Genomic DNA, 20,692 nt, shown 5'->3' with positions numbered 1-20,692 from the left:
ACGCAGCACCAGTATGAAATATAAAGAGTTGAGCAAACAATTTCATACAGTTCAGTCACCTTCAAAAGAGTGGCCTTTAGTTTTTCACATTCCCTCTGTTGTACTCTGTGTGATGGTGTGGTTGCCAGCTTGACTAACACAGGTAGCGCACTAACCTAAACAGTATACAAAGCTGCACATTTAAAAATGATGGTTCTTCAAAGGTTCTTTAGTAAAGAACATGGTTCTGTGTAGAACCATGAACACTCAAAGAACCCTTTGCATGATTAAAGGGTTCTCTGCTTGTGAAAGGGCTCTTCAGATTGATAGAGAACGTGCTGTGGATGGTTCGATATAGCACCCAAATGGATTCTTCTGTTGCAACAAGCTCGATATCACAACAATAGCAGAACCCTTTTTGGTGCCATGTAGAACCCTTTTCAAAAAGGTTCTACAGAGAAACAGCTACAGCCACTCTCCATTAATCTAAAGAACCCTTTCACGATGCCAAGATACCTTTAATCACACAAAGGGTTTGTGGCGTGCGCCGGTCCACCGGGCCAGGATGGCGGCCGTCTTGCTGCTGTCTTCTTCACACTTAAAAATGATGGTTCTTCAAGGGTTCTGTAGTAAAATGGTTCTATATAGAAGCATGAACACTCAAAGAACCCTGCGGCAGCCGGCAGAGCCGGCAGGAAGACGGGGACGAAGCCCAGCGATGATGACGGGGAGAGGAACACCGCGAGTGAGAGGGGGAAGGCACCCAAGCCCTGCCTCCTGGGCGCCGTCATCACCCTGACTCGCAGCTTGTCTGCCCACATCAAACGTGAGGCTAATTAACGAGGCCTCACTGCGGGACTGGAGGTGGCGCCCAGGAGGCGGGGCTCGGGACTTCGTCCCCACCTTCCTGCCGGCTCTGGCAGCCGCCATCCTGGCCCAGTGGACGGGCGCACGCCACAGCGTTCTTTGAGTGTTCATGCTTCTATACAGAACCATTTTCTTTACTAAAGAACCCTTGAAGAATTTAGGATTAGGACCAGGGTGAGGGTTCGGTTTTGGGTTGAGGTTGGTACTGTTAGGTTTTGTGTAGTGGAAGTAACATAGTAACAGTAACATCTATTTAATGTAAGTAATGTATCAACAGAACATCTACAAGATATTTACTTCAGTGTATTCAGATGCTTCACTACAGCTACTTCACTGATATGTTGTTGATGTGTTACTGATAATCTGTTAAGAGTTTATTAATCATCTACAAAGACCCACTTCAAATAACACTGCATGTTGAATGTGCAGACATTTTGCATTTAACTCTACTGTGAGCCTGTAGAGGTTGTTGTAGCCAGATGGGTCAATTGAGGTCATTCTGGTTTTCATTTTCCCAAGGGTCGTATTTCTGTTTGGGTCAGCGAAGCAAACCCAGACTGAGCATGCAACCTTTTATTTTGTGGTTTTTAATGGCTGCTTCTGCTGCTCTTCTTCTCAACTCAGACATTTTTCTGTGGCTGTTCCTGACATCATGTGTGAATGACGGATATGGCAAATATTTCAAATGCATGTATTCTTGCAGGCATAATGTTATTTCATGCGGTGAACAGGCATTCCTGGAAATGAATGAATAGTTAGCTGTATGTTATATTCTCAAATAACTTTTCATCCAGAGTAGATTTTGTTGTGAATTCATCAGCTGCATTAGTGTCAAGTTAAGTTAAGTGACCCTTATTAGTCCCACAACGGGGAAATTTCACCTCCGCATTTTAACCCATCTGTGCAGTGAAACACCACATACACACTAACAAACACACACACTAGGGGGCAGTGAACACTTGCCCGGAGCGGTGGGCAGCCCTATCCACGGCGCCCGGGGAGAAGTTGGGGGTTAGGTGCCTTGCTCAAGTGCACTTCAGTCACATACTGTTGGCTCAGGGATCAAACCGGCGACCTTCCGGTTCTGGACCCTTCAACCCATGACTGCCCCAAGCAGCTAACGTGACTGCAAAGTTCTTATTAATGTAAAGTTTTTAATATTATCCTTTTTCTAAGCATCGTTTGACCTTTTTTGGTACTAAAGCATGTTTTTAGTTGAAAATGAATTTTATATACTATAAGCTGGGGACGCAATCAAGACTTGGGCAAGATGGGAGTTGGTAGGTGTTTGCTTGGAATCGGAATAGACTGTAAAAACTTCACAATTGGTTCATGATTACTTAAACCTGTTTCTGTGCTTCTGGCAATGAAGGCTTATTTTTAGCCACAATATTAATTGGCTTCGTGGCCTGATTGGAAATTTTTAGATTTGCTTGCCCTGATTTTGTGGATGGACGAATGTGAAATGTCCACTTGGCGATATTACTTTGAAAACAGCGTGGTTTTCATATACACTCTCAGAAATAAAGGTACTAAACTGTCACTGGGGCGGAACTCTCAAGGGTCCATCTCAGTACCTTTAGTCAGGGAACATAACTGAACCATAATCCACTGAAATGATATGTTCTAAGCTGTACTGACTCCACACACCCCGTCTCGCCTACAGGCTTTTATTTTACTGTTCTGTTTAAAACATTCGGTTATGAAAAGGTACAAATACGAACTTTTCACCTGGAAAAACTTATTTAAGGTTCACAATCAGACCTTAAAACCGCTGTTGAACCTTTGAGGGAACATTTACACTGTTTGTACCTTGATGAACTAAAAATGTACCAGAACAGAACCTTTATTTCTAACAGTGTAGTGTTGAGAAGTTCTCAGTAAATCTAGAGTTGACAGCAAATCTTTAGACTTTTACCAGATGTTTTCTGAGTTTTGCACTCAATATTTTTATTGAAGGAAATGCTGATTTTCATATTCAGTCGCCAATGTGATTAACAGAGGAATTTCGTTGTTCTCCTCCACAGATCTCGGACATCCACGTTACTGGGCAGTCCGAGGACATGACGGCCAAGGAGAGGCTTCTGCTGTGGTCCCAGCAGATGACCGAGGGTTACGTGGGCGTCCGCTGTGACAACTTCACTACCTCCTGGAGGGACGGAAGGCTATTTAATGCTCTTATTCACAAGTATAGGTAATAACAATGGATACAATTTTAATGTACACCGATCAGGCATAATATTATGACCACCTCCTTGTTTCTACGCTCATTGTCCATTTTATCAGCTCCACTTACTATATAGGTGCACTTTGTAGTTCATCTGTTTCTCTGCATACTTTGTTAGCCCCCTTTTACCCTGTTCTTCAGTGGTCAGGACCCCCATGTGTTGTGCTGGTCTGAGTGGATCAGACACAGCAGTGGTGCTGGAGTTTTTAAACACTGTGTCCACTCACTGTCCACTCTATTAGACACTCCTACCTTGTCAGTCCACCTTGTCGGTGTAAAGTTAGAGACGATAGCTCATCTGCTGCTGCACAGTTTGTGTTGGTCATCCTCTAGTCCTTCATCAGTGGTCACAGGACGCTGCCCACAGGACGCTGTTGGCTGGATATTTTTGGTTGGTGGACTATTCTCAGTCCAGCAGTGACACTGAGGTGTTTAAAAACTCCAGCAGCACTGCTGTGTCTGATCCACTCAGACGAGCACAACACACACTAACACACCACCACCACATCAGTGTTACTGCAGTGCTGAGAATGATCCACCACCCAAATAGTACCTGCTCTGTGAGGGTCCATGGGGGTCCTGACCACTGAAGAACAGGGTAAAAGGGGGCTAACAAAGTATGCAGAGAAACAGATGGACTACATTATGCAAACATCAGGCTTTTATCAGGAGCGCTTTTAGGGCAGATTCAGTGTTCACCTGACCTGATGACACAGTGGCCAGACTAAATATAACTTTCTCTCATCATGTCCTACTTCTGCTGCTGTAGATAGTCACATGATTCCCTGTGGATTGTATTTCATCTGTCTTCCGTAGAACTTCTAGTCTGCAGTCTGAGGTTCTGAGCGAGCAGAGGGGCCTAATCTGCTGTTCTGCTTCTCTTGTAAATACTGAGATTTGATACGTTGGGTTTTGAGAATGCACAGATTCACAGTTCACATCTTTTTCCCTACCTAAATATAATCGTCTCCCGTCATGACTTGTCCGTGCTACTGTAGATGGTCCTCCAGTGTTTTGTGCCTGTGGTTTGTGTATCTGTGGTCAGTAAGCTCTGTGGAATGTTCCTGCTGATCTGTAAACGCTTGTCAGTGGTGGAACTTCCGTTGCTCTTAAACAAACACGGTGTCAGCAGTGGAAAGTCTTGGACACCCCTGGCATTTCCTGTTTGCTCAACAGCTCCAAGTGATACATCACTGCCTCAGTTTTGGCACACCAATAAATTAATGAACATATTTGCCTTGTGTATTGATAGATACCTTGTTTTTTTTGGCAGAATCAGCAGCTGTAACTAGACTGTTAATTGATATTATTGGATATCGCGACAGTTTAAATAAGCAATGATAACATGCAAACTGTACATTTGGTTTTATTTTAGCTGTTCACTTTATACAATCATTCTACTCTGTGGTTGGTTCAAAAAATGTGTATACCTTATTTCTGCACCCCATTATATTGTAAAGGGGTTTAAGGACAGAACTTCCTACGAAGCACGTACATGTTAAATGCTTATAACATTCTAGTGTGGGTGGAAATGTGGGATTAAATAAAAATATAAATTATCTTTATTACTGGGGTGCTTATGTGCTGACGTTTGTAATCGATCTGTCAACGTAAACTGTGAGAAAAACGTTTAGCCAGATGATAAAACTATTGCATTCTTTTCCCAGTTTTCCCCAGTTTATGTGTATCCAATCCTCCACATTAATTAGGGCTGCATTCACATTACCAGGTTGAAGTGGCACAAATCCGATTTTTTGCCCTAATGTGACTCAGATCTGATGTTTGCAGGGCTGTATGGAAACACAAATCTGACCTGAGCCACTTTCATATGTGGTCCTAGATCAGATACATATCCCATTCATGGCCATGCGACCTTAATGTGACGCTCAGATCGGAATTCATGTGCTTTATTTCCACTGAGCGTGTGCGCCATCATTCAGCGTTACCATGGCAGCAACACCGAACAGAAGTTTAAGCCTGTAAACGGTGGAAAAGCAGCTCATCTCACCTTTTTCTCCTTCGTCTCGCTCTAATAATGAAGCTGAGAGCTGATCAGAGTTAATTATCTTCTCAGCGAAGCTCGTTCTGCTCGTTAGTTTGTGCTGATGATGAACGTGATTCGTTCACGTGACGTTACTGAGTAGGATGAGCTCATGAGGGTCATTTCAGGACACGAGTTCGTCACATTAATGACAGATTTGAATCACTTACCTAAACGAGTGTGAACCATCGTGTCAGAGAGATCGGATTTGAGCAAAAAATCGGATTCGAGCGATGAGGCTTGTAATGTGCTGGCTAGCAGCAGAGTGATGGGGAGGGGGGCCATCCTGCCCACCCAGCGAGAGCGAGGCCAGCTGTGCTCTCTTGAACTCCCGGCCACGCATGGCTATAGCATCACCAGGGATCGAACTCATGATCTCCTGATGACAGGGCCAACGCTTAGACAGTTGTCAGCACCAAGCAAGCGGGGTTAGCAGAGCTCTATGTTGGGTTTAAATAAAGGCAGCCTGGGTGTGCCTCAGGTTTTAAGTAGCTCCTTTTGTGAAAGCTTGAACTTGAAGTTTGTCTTTTATGATCGGAGCCGTAGCCGGTTAGCTTCTCGCTTTTTCCTACTCTGGTGAGGGACTTTACTTTAGTGAGGGACGAATATATCCAGATACCGAGAAAAAGAACACTTCCATTCCCCAAATGGATATTACAGCCTTAATCTCAAAAAACAGTGGCCACATAAAAAATCAGGTAGAAAAACATCATATCATAGATTACACACACAGAACATCACCAGCTAATTACCTTCACTGGAGGATATGCAAATGAATCAAATAATTAGAAATGGACATACAGCTAACGAAGGACTTCCTCTCTGAGCTCTTCAGAGTTGAAATATAATTGGGAGTCAACTAAGATTGCGTTCCTAGCTGTTCCCTGATTAGGTGCTGAATGCTTAGCTGCCAGTGATTTAAAAGCCAAAGCACATTTGGAGATGACCGAAATAAAACTGGATCAGGGCCGACAAAGCGTTTCAGTGAAATCTGTGGAGTGTTAAATGAACTAGAACTTGATCAGCGCTCTCACTGCATCACAGTCTATGTGGTGTAGCTGTGATTTGTACTTCTACAATCTGATGTGTCAAGGCTTTAAAGAGGAATTCCACCAATTTCTCAAATTTTCAGTGAAATTAAATGGTTAAGATTTAAATAAAGTCTTTCAGAGTGGTTTGCTGTGAAATGCTCTGTTCTAGAGAAACTTAGTGAGTTGTTCACAGTGGTGGTGATAGGAACCAGATGTCTGAAGTTCCCTCACAGGAAGTTATTCCATGAAATGCCACAAAATGTCTACAAAAACATAGGTGTATGGTTGAGACATTGTTTTACAATAGTTTTGATGTAAGATTTTGGCCTGAAGCGTCCTTCTTGATATCAGTTATGGTGGAGGGGGACATGCAATGTGTTGTACAGCAAAATAGTCCCGCAAGTATTTTTTCCAGATTTACAACAATTATACTGTTAAAAACTTTACATATAAACACTCAGAAGACGTGTAGGTTCACTGGTACTTTCTGTTCACATCGTGACCCCTGGTTCCTGTCACCACCACTGTAAAGAAATAAGTAAGAGTAAGTAAGTTTTCCTGAAGTGAATCATTTCATATCAAACCACTCTGAATGTGTTTGTTTACATCTCAAAGATTGAGTTATGCATAAAATGAGAAGAACAGCTGTAATTCCCCTTTAAGGCTTTATAATGGTCACATTATTGCCATTAATATTTAATGGTAGCTTTATCCTTGTTTTTATTAAATTCAAACTGAATATGTTCACTTTAGTGGTGTAAGCTAAGCAGAAGGCTGATTTCTGTCTCACTGTAGGCCTGACCTGGTGGATATGAGCAAAGTTTCAGCACAGAGTAGCAGATCAAACCTAGAACACGCGTTCTGCGTGGCTGAGCAGCTGGGAGTGGCTCGGCTGCTGGACCCAGAGGGTGAGTTTCATAGACACGCATGTTCATTACCATCTCTTCACGGTTTAGGGGGCATGTAAGACAAAAGTGTAGCATTATTATAAAGAAAAGGACGGAAGGAAGTGTCATTTCCATTTAAAGTTGAGGGTCTGAGTCAGTGACTCACAGAGTCAGCTAATGTTTCACCTTCCTCAGTGTCATTCACAGTCATTCCGTAAACTAACACTGCAGGCCGGCTAAGAGTGGTTTCTAAATGATTAACTGTATTCATTCCTGAAGAAAATTCGGTAACATTTTCTATAAATGTCATGTTTGTAAGCATCTATAAACACGTTTATAACATGTTATAATGCATTCATAAGGCATTATAAACATTGTTATAAATATTGATAAAAATGAATTACACTGAGTTACACTTTATAGCTGTGTCTGTTATACATTATGAATTGTTAATATTATGCATTATAAGTAGTGTTTATAACATGTTATACTGTCAGTGCCAAAGAGGTCAGTCCCAGTTTGGAGAGCATAAAGTAAAAACAAATACAAAGTTTATTTACTTCCTGAGATTTCCAGTATTTTATTTCTGAGCGCTGGTGCTGTTAGACCTGCATCTTCGGGGCTTCAGTCCTGAATATTCAGATGCTCCAAACTGGCTGTCCAGCCCAGAGTTACTGCTACAGTGAGCTTTTCTTACCCAGAGCTCTCACTTTAAATGTTACATTACATCACAGCAAACCAAGTACCCATCAACTGAGTGTGAAGTCACTGTGGAGTGAAGGTCTGGAGAGGGAGAGGTGAGACAGTACAGTGCTGTCATTGTAATTTGTTCCCTCACTGGTTCTACGTCAAGCACTAGAACCCTTCACTCTGTAACACTATACTACACTACAGTACAGCAATGATAATTTCTGCGAGTATTCTATTGGATATGCAGGGTTAAGTTAGCGCCAAGCTAACGGTGGTGTACATTACCTTTCCCACATTGGGTAAAACACTGATGGCAGCTCTAGTTTAAACTCTGACATTTGAAGCCTGTAATGAGCTTTACTGTGAATGTTTTAGTGTTTCAGTAAATCCTTCAGTAAATACTTCAACTTGAAGCCTCACTCTGAACACTGGAGGAGGCTTTAGTACAGTACGCTTCACTTTACTTAGAGCGGACAAATACAACTTATGAGCTCGTAGAATTTGTTATGATCAGTACTTATAATGTATTATGTTAATAATTCATACTGCATAATAAGCATGTCTATAACGTGTTATGCATTTTTATGAATTTTTATATCCATGTTTATGATGCCTTATGAATGCATTATAGCATGTTAGGAATGTGTTTATAGATGCTTACAAACATGACATTCATAAAAAAGTGTTAGCGAAAAGTCTTAATAATGTAATATTACACAGTGGAAGCTTAAAAAGATGCGATTATCATGTTCTTTTGAGATACTGCATTACAGTTCTTCACGGACTGGCCTAACTGAACATTTCTTTTTGGACAGATGTGGATGTGTCGTCTCCAGATGAGAAGTCGGTTATTACTTATGTATCAACGTTATACGATGTCTTCCCTAAAGTACCAGAGGGTGTTGAGGGCATCAGTGCAAATGTGAGTAGAGATAAACAACTTTTGGGCTGGACATAATGAATCATCTTCACTAGCATATCACTGCTGTCAGAACAAAACCTCGTATCTCCAAAATGGTAACTTTACAGGAGAAGGAAAAAACCTGCTTTACTTTTAATGTAAGTCAATGGAACCAGATTTTTTTCCAAGTCATTTTGGGTCATTTTGTTTAGTCCACTCATCATGAAATTTACATACAATGTAAAGGGTAACACGTATTTTCAAATTATGTAAAAAACTGAAAAACGACAAAAATGGAGATACAAGGTTTTATTCCGACAGCAGCGATATATTATAAAAATGTGTTCTTACTGATATTGATTTTGTGCTGGTTTGTCATTAAGCAGAGATGATCTGAAGAACATCTGTGTGGTATTAATATAGGATTTTAGTGCCTGCTCTTTGACTGCGCTCATAAATAAAGCACGCACCTGCTCTTGTGATGACCGTGTCTGTATTATTTAAAGAGTAGGTGGGTGAAGTGTCTTAAAGTGATGGTTTGGCCAAAAATAGAATGAACACAGTTTTCCCTTTTCTTCATATCGTCGCTGTCCAAAGAAAACAATCTATCTCCATTTTTGTTGATTTTCTGTTTTCTACATCATTTCAACACACCAGCTGTCCTTTACGTTGCGCAAAAGTTTGATTAATGGACCAATGGAAATGCTCTAAAATCACTTGGAATAAAATCTTTTTACATTGACTTACATTGAAAGGTTTAGAGTGTTTTTTCCTTCTCCTGTAAAGTTACTATTTTGGAGATGGAGTTGTTTACTCCTGTAAAGTTACTATTTTGGAGTTGTTTTTCTTTGGACAGCGACGATATGTAGCTGATCAGCCAAGACAAGTTTAATGTTAGTTTAGTTTGCTCTGGATCTGTAAATAATGGAAGATTATAACCATTTATTAGTGTTTTATTACTGTTAGATAATCTTTAATAGAGGTGCTTATGTGGTTTCTGACACTATATGACAGTATATTGTTATTTTTCTGTGACTTTGTATTTTTGGCACTTTTGCACAATGCTAATGGGTCACCATAAGCTTCTATTACTTGCCAGCTATGTTAACTTGATAGCCTCAGAGCAAAACTTAAACAAACATGCCAAGTGAAATTATCTTAAATATAGTCAATATGTAATATTTTTCATTTTAAGATTATTGTGATCTTACTGTAGGATTGTTTTAGTTATTTCTAGTCATTTTTACTTGTTTTAAGTGATTTTATTAAGGGAAATTATCTCACTATATTGAAATAATTTTACTTGTTTCAAGAAATATACAGTTGTTTGCAGTGCAAATACCACACATGTCTGGGCTGATTGACTACGTTTAAGATTTTGGGCCAAATCATGACTTTAAGTACAAAAAAGCTGGTGGTTCAGCAGTTTTTAAGACAGTGTCTCTTTATATGGAAACATTCTGGAAACTCTGCATAGGTGCTGCTGAATTTGTTTTGGTAATTAGCAGAAGCCAATTTTCAGTGTAGCCAGTTTCACTGCTGTAATGACTTAAAAGAGAAAAGACAGAATAATAAAAACATGAACAAACATAACTGAAGAACAAAGGCTGTCTAGGAGATAATCTAGTATCCAGTTGCTAACAGGACCATTTTACAAACATCAAGGGTTACACAGTAATACATAATACAGACATGCATACATATCACCTTTTACATATCCTCTTAATTGCTTGTGCTGGTTGCCCTAATGGGGTATTTTAAGACCCATTTCTCCCAGTATTTCTCCCATTATGTAGAGCATTCCGTCTTCAGTTGTAACATAAATGTAAGTCTTTCCATTGAGTAAATTTAATGGACAAGCCACTGTTTTCTGTTAGGGGGTCCAGCTGCTTCCACTTTCTTGTTATGGCCTTTTTACTAGCTGCCAATAATATTTTAAGCAGGTATTTTTTTTCCCTTCTAACTGGAGTATTTTCCCAAAATATAGGCTACGTTCACATTACAAGCCTCAAATCTGTTTTATTGCTCAAATCCGATCTTTCTGACACGATGGTTCACACTCGTTTAGGTAAGTGACTCAATTTGGTCATTAATGTGACGAACCGGTGTCCTGAAATGACCCTTATGCGCTCATCCTACTCAGTAACGTCACGTGAATGAATCACGTGCATCATCAGCACAAACTAACGAGCAGAACGAGCTTCGCTGAGAAGATAATTAACTCTGATCAGCTCTCAGCTTCATTATTAGAGCGAGACGAAGGAGAAAAAGGTGAGATGAGCTGCTTTTCCACCGTTTACAGGCTTTAACTTCTGTTCGGCGCTGTTGCCGTGGTAACGCTGAATAATGGCGCAGTGCAGTGGAAGAAAACACATGAATTCCGATCTGAGCGTCACATTAAGGTCACATGGCCACGAATCGGATACGTATCCGATCTAGGACCACATATGAAAGTGGCTGAGGTCAGAGTTGAACAGATCACATTTGTGTGTCCACACAGCTCTGAAAACATCAGATCTGAGTCACATTAGGTCAAAAAATCGGAATTTGTGCCACTTCAGCCTGGTAATGTGAACGTAGCCTTTGATTCACCCATGAAAACTAACACATATGAGAGACAGCGTTTTATCTGCTGGAGGAAAAGAGTGGAGCCTGATACTACATCCTTTCAAACCTCCATCCACACATCGTGCTGGAGAGAGAGGACTGTGCTGTTCTGCTTAGGCCAGTCAGACTAATCTCTGCCTTTTGTCTGAATAGGATGTCGACATTAAATGGGTAGAATACCAGAACATGGTGAATTACCTCAGCCAGTGGATCAAACACAATGTGTCAGTCATGTCTGACAGAAACTTTCCCAGTAATCCTGTGGAACTAAAGGTGAGTCCCAGCTCAGTTTAACCACATGAGCTGTTCATTTAATTCTGAAAGTCGTATGCAGAAGATCGAACGTTTAAATTACGTTTTGTTGATTTTCTAAGTGAAAAGAGGTTGACACACCCTCTACAGGGAACACACTTATATATGGACTTTTTCTGCTAATTTTAGTGCACAGTTTCTGTTCATTTGCTGATTTTGACATGTCTGGAAAAAAAACCCAAAAATATAAAATGTGTAACTTTTGCAGAGGTGGTTTTTTTTGTTTTTTTTCAGTATGTTAAATTCAGTAAATGTACAGTAATTATGCATTTAACTGTGCAGAATTGTGTTCTCTCTGTATCAGATGTGTTAACTTATTCAAAAATCAACAAAACATCACTTGACGAGGGGTGCCCAAACATTTGCATATGACTGTAAGTGTCTTATGTGGTGAGTAATGAGAAGAACAGGGTAAAAGGGGGCTAACAAAGTATCAGAGAAACAGATGGACTACAGTCTGTAACTGTAGAACTACAAAGTGCACCTATATAGTAAGTGGAGCTGATAAAATGGACAATGAGCGTAGAAACAAGGAGGTGGTCAGAATGTTATGCCTGATCAGTGACAATGCATAGTGGATCTGCAGGCCTTCGATTGCAGTGACTTATTGGACTTATTACAAGGCTAGTTTTATCCCAAAACTGGGCACTTGGGATGTTTTGCAGAAATGTAATTCAGTGTTCACCAGCTGGAAGCTGAGACTCATCCTTGCTGCTGACTCTCATTAGATACAGCGTGGAAGCCTGGGGCAGATTGCCTGCTCGCTTTTCATGATATGTAGCGTCCCCCTTATGTTAACGAGTCTTAAAGCCTCTTTAAAGATCTAGAGATCAGCCTCTGATAATCAGACACGTCTGCTGTACTTCAGGAGAGCATCGGTACGAAAAATAATTTGTCTATAATCTCACTGAGGGCGCAGAGAGAAGAGAGAGACGAACCTGCTGATTAATTTTCCTTCTGTCTCACAGGCACTTTATTCACAATACCTGCACTTCAAGGAGAGCGAAATCCCACTGAAAGAGAATGAGAAGACCAAAATTAAGCATCTTTACAAAATGCTAGAGGTCAGTATTCGTCAAAAGATTCTCATTTTGGCTGTATTATGAGGAATTCACAGGAAAGTCTGTGAGATGTTCTGTCTGCATGTCTGGAGGATCTGTAAGCTGAGTGTTTTTGATGTTGCGGTGCAGGTGTGGATCGAGTTTGGTCGCATCCAGCTGCCGCAGGGCTACCACCCCAACGACGTGGAGAAGGAATGGGGCAAGCTGATTGTGGCCATGCTGGAGAGGGAGAAGAGCCTGAGGCCCGAGGTGGACAGGTATGAGGCGCCCGTGGCGCAATTCATCAGCTTTATCTCTCCATCTCTGGAGTTCATTGGCAGCACAGAGACAGAGTCAGTTACTCTGACCTCTCGGTGGTTTGCGTTCGCATAGTGGGGCTGAAGATTTGCAGTATTTTATATGTTTGATCAAAAGCCTTCAGAATGTAAACAGGGAAATGAGGTAATCATTTACGATTTAAAGCAACATCTCAGTGAAAAATTTACAGTTTCCACCCCTCAACCCAAATGTAGTCCATCAGCAAAGACGTGGTTTGATGTCTGAATTTTGCTTCTGTTGTTTTCTCTGAAGTTCTGAGGCTGATATAGCTGACATGTAATAATAGCAACTAGCATAATTCATACTGCATGACTAAATGATCACATTCTTACCTCAGATCACGTCATGCAATCTTGCCTCAAACTAATCTAGAAACACTGTTGAACAGACAGTAGTACATTACATAATGAAAAACATTAGCAGCTATCTTGAAACCGGAATATTGTCCATATATATTCATAGATAACTGTTTGAGATTATGTAACATCTGGATGTTGCTTGGGGCAAGTGTGTGATCCGGTCTGTATATTAATTGTTTGAGCTTGTAGCGCTGGTGCTAGGAAAGTTAATATTGTAAGACTGAAAGCTTTTCCTAATGCATTCTTTTAGCCATTTCAGTGATAATGATCACAAACACACACGTTATCTAAGCCGCTTATTCTTCTGGGCTGTTGGGGGAGCTGGAGCCTATCCCAGCACTCTTTGGGAGGAAGGCAGGAAACACCCAGGTCGTCAGTCCGTGATCAGTTTTCTAGTAATTGTTAATCCCAATTAGTGGAATAGTTAACATGTGAGTGTTAATCGGGTAATTCTAAAAGGAAAACAAAGTAAAGGTAAAGGAAGTAAGCACAGCACACGGTGCAGCGCCTCAGCCTCGGAATTCAAAGACAGTTTTAAGTTAACTATTTAAAATCTTAAATCATAGCTGACTTTATGTATGACATAACAGCCCCAAACTGGACAATCTTTGTACATTTTATGCATCGCGATGCCCTTTTGTTTACAGACATAACCATCGTTCTGTAGTCTTTGAATTACCTGATGGACTACAACTATCATAAACACTAGAATTGAACTTACATCGCTGTTTGCTTGACTACCCAGAAGAGACGGTCAGTGGGGAATGTTTGATATTGACATGTAGTAAGAGTAGCTTACAAATTACATAATCAACAATTACCATGAGCACTACGTTCACAGTACAAGCCTCATTGCTCAAATCCGATTTTTTGCTCAGATCCGATCTCTCTGACACGATGGTTCACACTCATTTAGGTAAGTGACTCAAGTCTGTCATTAATGTGATGAACCGGCGTCCTGAAATGACCCTCATGAGCTCATCCTACTCAGTAACGTCACGTGAATGAATCACGTGCATCATCAGCACAAACTAACGAGCAGAACGAGCTTCGCTGAGAGGATAATTAACTCTGATCAGCTCTCAGCTTCATTATTAGAGCGAGACGAAGGAGAAAAAGGTGAGATGAGCTGCTTTTCCACCGTTTACAGGCTTTAACTTCTGTTCGGAGCTGCTGCCATGGTAACACTGAATGATGGTGCAATGGAAAAGAAGCACATGAATTCCAATCTGAGCGTCACATTAAGGTCACATGGCCATGAATCGGATACGTATCTGATCTAGGACCACATATGTTAGGCTGTGTTCACATTACCTGGCTGAAGTGGAGCAAATCAGATTTTTTGCCCTAATGTGACTCAGATCTGATATTTTCAGAGCTGTGTGGACAAATCTGATTTGAGCCACTGTCATATATGGTCCTAGATCGGATATGTATCTGATTCATGGCCATGCGACCTTAATGTGACGCTCAGATCGGAATTCATGTGCTTTTTTTCCACCACATGTGCGCCATGTACTTCAATTACTTGTTAGCTACATTAGCTCCAGTGCAAAACTTAAGAAGCAAACCTCGGACAAATAAATTGGATTTTCTCTTGCTTTAAATCTCAAATCATTACCTTGATTATACTAGATCTCGAGAGTTGCCCTTCCCTTCCACTGCCTTGTGCACACCCACTTTGATTATGTACCCTCAGTAGCATATTCTGCTCGTAGATAAACGCTCTGTATTCACAGTGGGTGTGTTAGGGATGGGTCTGTTCACAGGCACAGGTCTGAATACTGCTACATCAGTGCTGTATTGCAGTTATAGGACTCATTGTCATAGAGGAAATGCTGTGTTGGGTCTTGCGGTGGGAGTCACCTCCATTATCGATACTTAGTTGCGCTGTAATCTTGGTAATCATAGCTGTGCTGTCGAATAAAGTGCCTCTATAAGCCCATTGAAGGAGAGGAGTGAAAGTGGTGGGTGTGCCACTCTCAGTATTGCATTCCATGCCCTCCCGTACACACTGTAACTGTCTGAACCTGTAGCGGATCATCTGTCTGAGAAGAATGCAAGGTGTTTTTCACCAGAGGGGAATATTATGGGGGGCTGGCTTCTCTGCTGCCGCCACATATGAGCTTATAAATGGTGGTGACCTGAACCTCGTGGCACCAGAAGGCTTTTGTGCTCGAGCCTCCTCGGCTCTCAGGTGCCTGTCCTGGATGGAGGCGTGGTAGATGCCGTTCTTTGTGCGTCGGCTGACCGCAGCGCTATCATGCAGAGCAACCTGGTGTACCGCGGTAGTGTGTCGTCCGTGAGCAACAGCACTCTGACCAGCCTGGGCTCGGCGGAGAACTTGCTCTGCGGAGCGCAGGAGCCGTTCTCCAGCACCCCGCTCTATCTCAACAACAACTCTGTGTACGGGCCCAGGTGAGGTGACAGCTCGCAGGCCAGCGAAAGCACGGAGGATTACTTGACTGCAGGCTTTAGCACAGACTCGAGTACTTAGTCGACCATTTTAGATGCTTGTATAGTCTTAAAAAAGAACCTTCAAGGGTTCTTTAGTGAAGAAAATGGTTCTGTATAGAACCATTAACACTCAAAGAACCCTTTGGATGATTAAACAGTTCTTTGCATCGTGAAAGCGTTCTTCAGACTGATGGAGAATGTGCTGTAAATGATTCTATATAGAATCCAAAAGGGTTCTTCTATTGTTAGAATGTCACACTTGTAACGATAGAAGAACCCATTTTGGGTGCCATATAGAACCAATTTCGAAAAGGTTCTATGTAGAACTGTCTTTAGCACATTCATGCACATTTTCCATCAATCTGAAGAAGGCTTTCATGATGCAAAGGTCCATTTCATCATGCAAAGGGTTCCTTGAGTGTTCATGATCCTATAGTTTATAGAACCTATATTAGAACCCTTGAAGAACCATCTTTTTTAAGAGTGTAGTTGAATACTGAAATCACTGTTCATTGGGTTTCATCACAGGAAGACAGAGAAAATATATACAGACCTATTTATGTTCTAACACAACTGTAAAATAAGATGGTTTTGCTCATATTTTCTCATACATATGTTATGCAAGTCATTTGATGCGGAATGGTTCATTTTAGAAAAACTTACCGATTTCTTTACAGTGGTGGTGATAGGAACCAGGGGTCGCCATGACTACAACACAAATATAGACATTTTATTTACTATCCAAAACCACCAGTGAACCTCCACGAGTCTTCTGAGTTTTATATGTAATGTTAATGATGGTTAATTAGTGCTAAATCTGAAAAAATGCAATGTCTTGGAGATTATTTTGCCTCATCTGCATGTATCTCTCTTTACTATCAATGTATTTTTTGTTGATTGTAACCAAAAACTTATCACAAAACTATCATAAAATGATGACTGGATACAAAACCACATACTAAACATACTGTATTAATGAATGGACTTCAAATGGTGGTGTAATAGTTTTCACATACTATGGTAAATGTGTGGTTTTGGTCTCAGACATCAGGCAGTGAATTCATAACCATTTCATGCAATAACTTTCTGTGAGGGAGCTTTTAGAGGTGGACGTCTGGTTCCTATCACCACCACTGTGAACAGTTCTGACTCTAGAGCAGAGCATTTTACATCAGACCACTCTGAATGACTTTGTTCACATTTGAACCATTTCAATGTGCAGAACCTTTAAAAAATCAGTAGGATTCCCCTTTAAAGCTGTGACTGTGAAGGCGGGGATAGCGCAGCTTTTATCGCTGGATAGGTTAATGTTCATTCCAGAATGAGTTCATTCGCTAAAGAGGGAAAAAACACCCATAGAAGGCGAAGGGTCTCCATCAGCATCCAGTGTTACAGGTTGGCGGTAGTTTTGGCTCGTTAGCTCATTTGAGGCAGCCTCTGTTATGTTACTCATCCAATCGAAATCCTTTTTTTTTGCTTTTTCCTTCTCCGCAGTTAACTGGAGATCCATTCGTGAGCTCGTGTGGACATTCAGAGTTAGTCATAATACACATTATTAACCTCTTCTACTTTATAACAGATGTAGGATGGATCGAAAGCTCAGAATCTGCACTTTCAGCAGAATTTCTCGGCTCTTTTCAAAGAGCTACTAGTGATAAATCATTTGCATTTAATAACAGTGTGTGAATACGACTGGGTTAATCCTCAGACGTATTACTGAGTCGCATATTAGTTTCATAGCTGTTACTGAAAAGGAGTAAGATTTCTAAAGAGAGTGAGAAGCTGAAATGTGGGCCCAGATATTTGACGTTTAGAATTTAAGGAGTTCTTTTCTGGCTTGGTGTGAAGTCCTGACTTCTCTCTGACAGTATTCTCTCTCCTCTTTATCACTGTAGACTTGAAATGCTGCAGCAAATAGCGAACAGAGTCCAGCGAGACTGCGTGGCTGGAGAGGACAAGCTGGCCTTAGCACGGGCGTCTCTGCAGTCTGTAAGTTCAAGCAGGAGAAGCACCTCAGAAGCTTCCTTATCGCTGCATGGATCGTTGATTGACTTGTGTCTAAATCTTTCCTCCAGGATGCAAAGAGGTTGGAATCTGGGATCCAGTTCCAGAACGAGGCGGAGGTTGCAGGATACCTGCTGGAATGTGAGAACCTGCTGAGACAGCAAGTGGTGGACATCCAGATTCTACTGGATGGGAAGTTTTACTTGGCTGATCAGCTTGTTCAAAGGTTAGAAACATCTAGAGAAGCTCTAGAATCCATTACTAACGACCAAAACTGTAATTTGTTCCTGTTTGTTTTACATATTTAACGCTTATCTTTTTAATACTTAGGAAAAAATGCATTCAAAAGTTTGGAATCACTCTGACACCAATGTTGGTTTTTGCTCACATATATGTATCTGCGACAAAAATATGCGGTCTTATGCAGAAGTTTGAACACTCTCGAACATGATGCTTTGTTGGAGTGAAAATAAGAACACAATTAAATGAATTTCTGCATATTTTAATGCACAATTATTAGCTAAACATATTAAAAAATGTGCCATAAATTTAGCAGAAGCCAAATTTTGTCATTTTTTCACCCAATTTGTTAAATTCAGCAAATAAACAGTAATTGTGCATTAAAATGTACAGATGTCTCTGTAGAGGATGTGTTCGCTTATTGTCACTTAGAACATTAACAAAACACCTCAATTGATCAGGGGTCCCCAAACTTTTGCATCCAGCTGTTTAAAATTATTCCGATATGATGCTAGTGCACTATAATTAAATGGGTTTTGAATAATTTCTCATTTGGAAAAGTGGTGATCAAATCTACTACAATTACACTAAATTATTGTATATTATTTCTTATTTTATAACTTCTCGTTGTTGTCAAAAAACTTTCAACTATTGAATAAACATCTAAAAATTCCTTTATAATATTTTAGTGTACACTCTTTAAGTATTATTGAATAAAATGTCATCAGTTCTTAATATGACTTTTGAATGTGTGTGTAAATTGATGATATAATTAATGGTATCATTAAAATTTCTGAACTGGCTGATTTTCCACAGAGTGTCGAAGCTCCGTGATGACCTGCTGGCCCTCAGGACAGAATGCTCGTCAGTCTACAGCAAGGGACGCACGCTGACCTCAGAGCAGACCAAGATCATGATCTCCGGAATCACCCAGAGTTTGAACTCGGGCTTCTCTCAGAACCTGAACGCAGGCCTGAGCCCGGCCCTGACCCCGGCTCTCACGCCTGGAGCTCTGGTCACACCAGGCTCCACACTGTCCTCCAGCCTCACCCCAGCTTTAACACCGGCCATGACCCCAGCCCTGACTCCTGGCCTGCAGCCCCCTTTGGTGGGCGGAGGAGACATGGAAACAGGGGTCCTGCAGCACCTGAAACACATGCAGATCCGCAAGCCTATGCTGAAGTCGTCGCTGGTAGACCCCAACCTGTCGGAGGAAGAGGTCAATATGAAGTTTGTGCAGGACCTGATTAACTGGGTGGAGGAGATGCAGGTGAGAATGCTGGACCATGTTCATTTGAGGTTTGTCATCTGGAAATGTCCAGTTTTCTTCTGTCTTGTCTGTTAATTGTGCATTTTTTTCGTTGCTTTAAGGTGCAACTTGATCGAGGTGAATGGGGATCTGATCTGCCCAGCGTTGAGTCCCATTTAGAAAATCACAGAAATGTTCACAAAGCCATTGAGGACTTCCAGATGAGCCTTAAAGAGGCAAAAATTAGTGAGGTAGGAGTTGATGTTACTCAAGCTGATCTAACTGAAGCTGTGCACGGCAATACAGTGAGCTTGGAGTCACAAATATTAGTGCTGGGTTCTGTATCATTACTGTCAGAACAAAATCTCTTATCTTCAAAAAAGTTATGGCACATTTTATATTATATTTTTTGTTCTTTCTACAATGTTAAACTCAAATAAACAAATAAACAGAAATTGTGCACCAAAATTTGCAGACAGTTTTGTGAAATGCTGTGAAATTGCACAGAACTAGCTTACTGAATTCATTTCATACATTCATCAGATTGTTGTGAAACTTTTGAACAGCTGTATGAAAGAACGGAACACAAACTAGCACGGCGTAAAATGTAAATAAAATGTGGAAAATCTTTATTTAGTTAAACAGATTCAAGTAGAATAAGCTTTAGCTCATCTTCTCATGTTCCCATAGCAACGCTAGCTGTGCATTTTGACAGCAGCGTAACAGATATTTCACCTGGCTTTTATACCGTAGATATGAATTTAACAAATTAGGCGGTTAAACATTTCATAGTTTTTATAGCTTTTCCAATATGTTAAACTCAGCAAATAAATAGCAGTTATGCACTAATATGTGCAGTAAAATGCCATATGTAAGTTCCTGTAGAGGATGTGTAACTTATTTTCACTTAGAAGATCAATAATGTAAATGCAGTAAAACATAATTTGCCAATTTTTGCATACAGCTGTTGAAAATTTCCATTCTGGAAAACTGTTTTATGTCTAGTTAGCATTTATATTACTTTGTAAAGTTCCCTTTTGGTGTTAAGACAATAAAACTGTCCAATCGTAGTGCCAGGATTGTAAGACATTGTTTTAGCATCGAGTACCAGTGTTTAGGAAGCATTAGTTCATTAACTTTATCATCATTTTTATTATTATTATTGTTGTTCTTGCTGTTGTTGTTACTTAAAGCCCATGTGTCAAACACAAGGCCCGCAGGCCAAGTCAGGCCTGTGACACAGTCCTGTTTGGCCGGTGAAATGACTTTAATTTTCTATTCTTATTAGCCCGTTTCACCCTGAGATGCACTACAGTCCCCAGTGTGCACTGCAACATAGTGTGTGTTCCGACCCCCTTCCCCAGCAACAATCTATGGGCCAGCAGTTACACAAAAAGAAAAGATGCCTGGTGTCTAGTTCAAGCAAATAGGCAGTTTTAAAAATACCTGAAACAATTAATTA

The 20,692-nt window shown here is 40.8% G+C and overlaps 1 protein-coding gene across 1 annotated transcript in view; it reads left to right on the top strand.

Annotated features, from left to right (window-relative positions):
* Nucleotides 1–20,692, top strand: part of dst (dystonin) — a 277,698-nt gene that overhangs the window by 115,388 nt on the left and 141,618 nt on the right. Inside the window, 10 exon segments of the mRNA XM_036573677.1 lie at nucleotides 2,874–3,040; nucleotides 6,941–7,053; nucleotides 8,538–8,644; nucleotides 11,384–11,503; nucleotides 12,511–12,606; nucleotides 12,733–12,860; nucleotides 17,633–17,726; nucleotides 17,813–17,967; nucleotides 18,798–19,251; nucleotides 19,353–19,481. Coding sequence (XP_036429570.1) covers nucleotides 2,874–3,040; nucleotides 6,941–7,053; nucleotides 8,538–8,644; nucleotides 11,384–11,503; nucleotides 12,511–12,606; nucleotides 12,733–12,860; nucleotides 17,633–17,726; nucleotides 17,813–17,967; nucleotides 18,798–19,251; nucleotides 19,353–19,481 — 1,563 coding nt within the window.

Source organism: Colossoma macropomum, unplaced genomic scaffold, assembly GCF_904425465.1.
Source record: "Colossoma macropomum unplaced genomic scaffold, Colossoma_macropomum, whole genome shotgun sequence".
In the NCBI taxonomy this organism is placed as follows: domain Eukaryota; kingdom Metazoa; phylum Chordata; class Actinopteri; order Characiformes; family Serrasalmidae; genus Colossoma; species Colossoma macropomum.
This window is presented reverse-complemented; position numbering and strand designations above follow the sequence as displayed.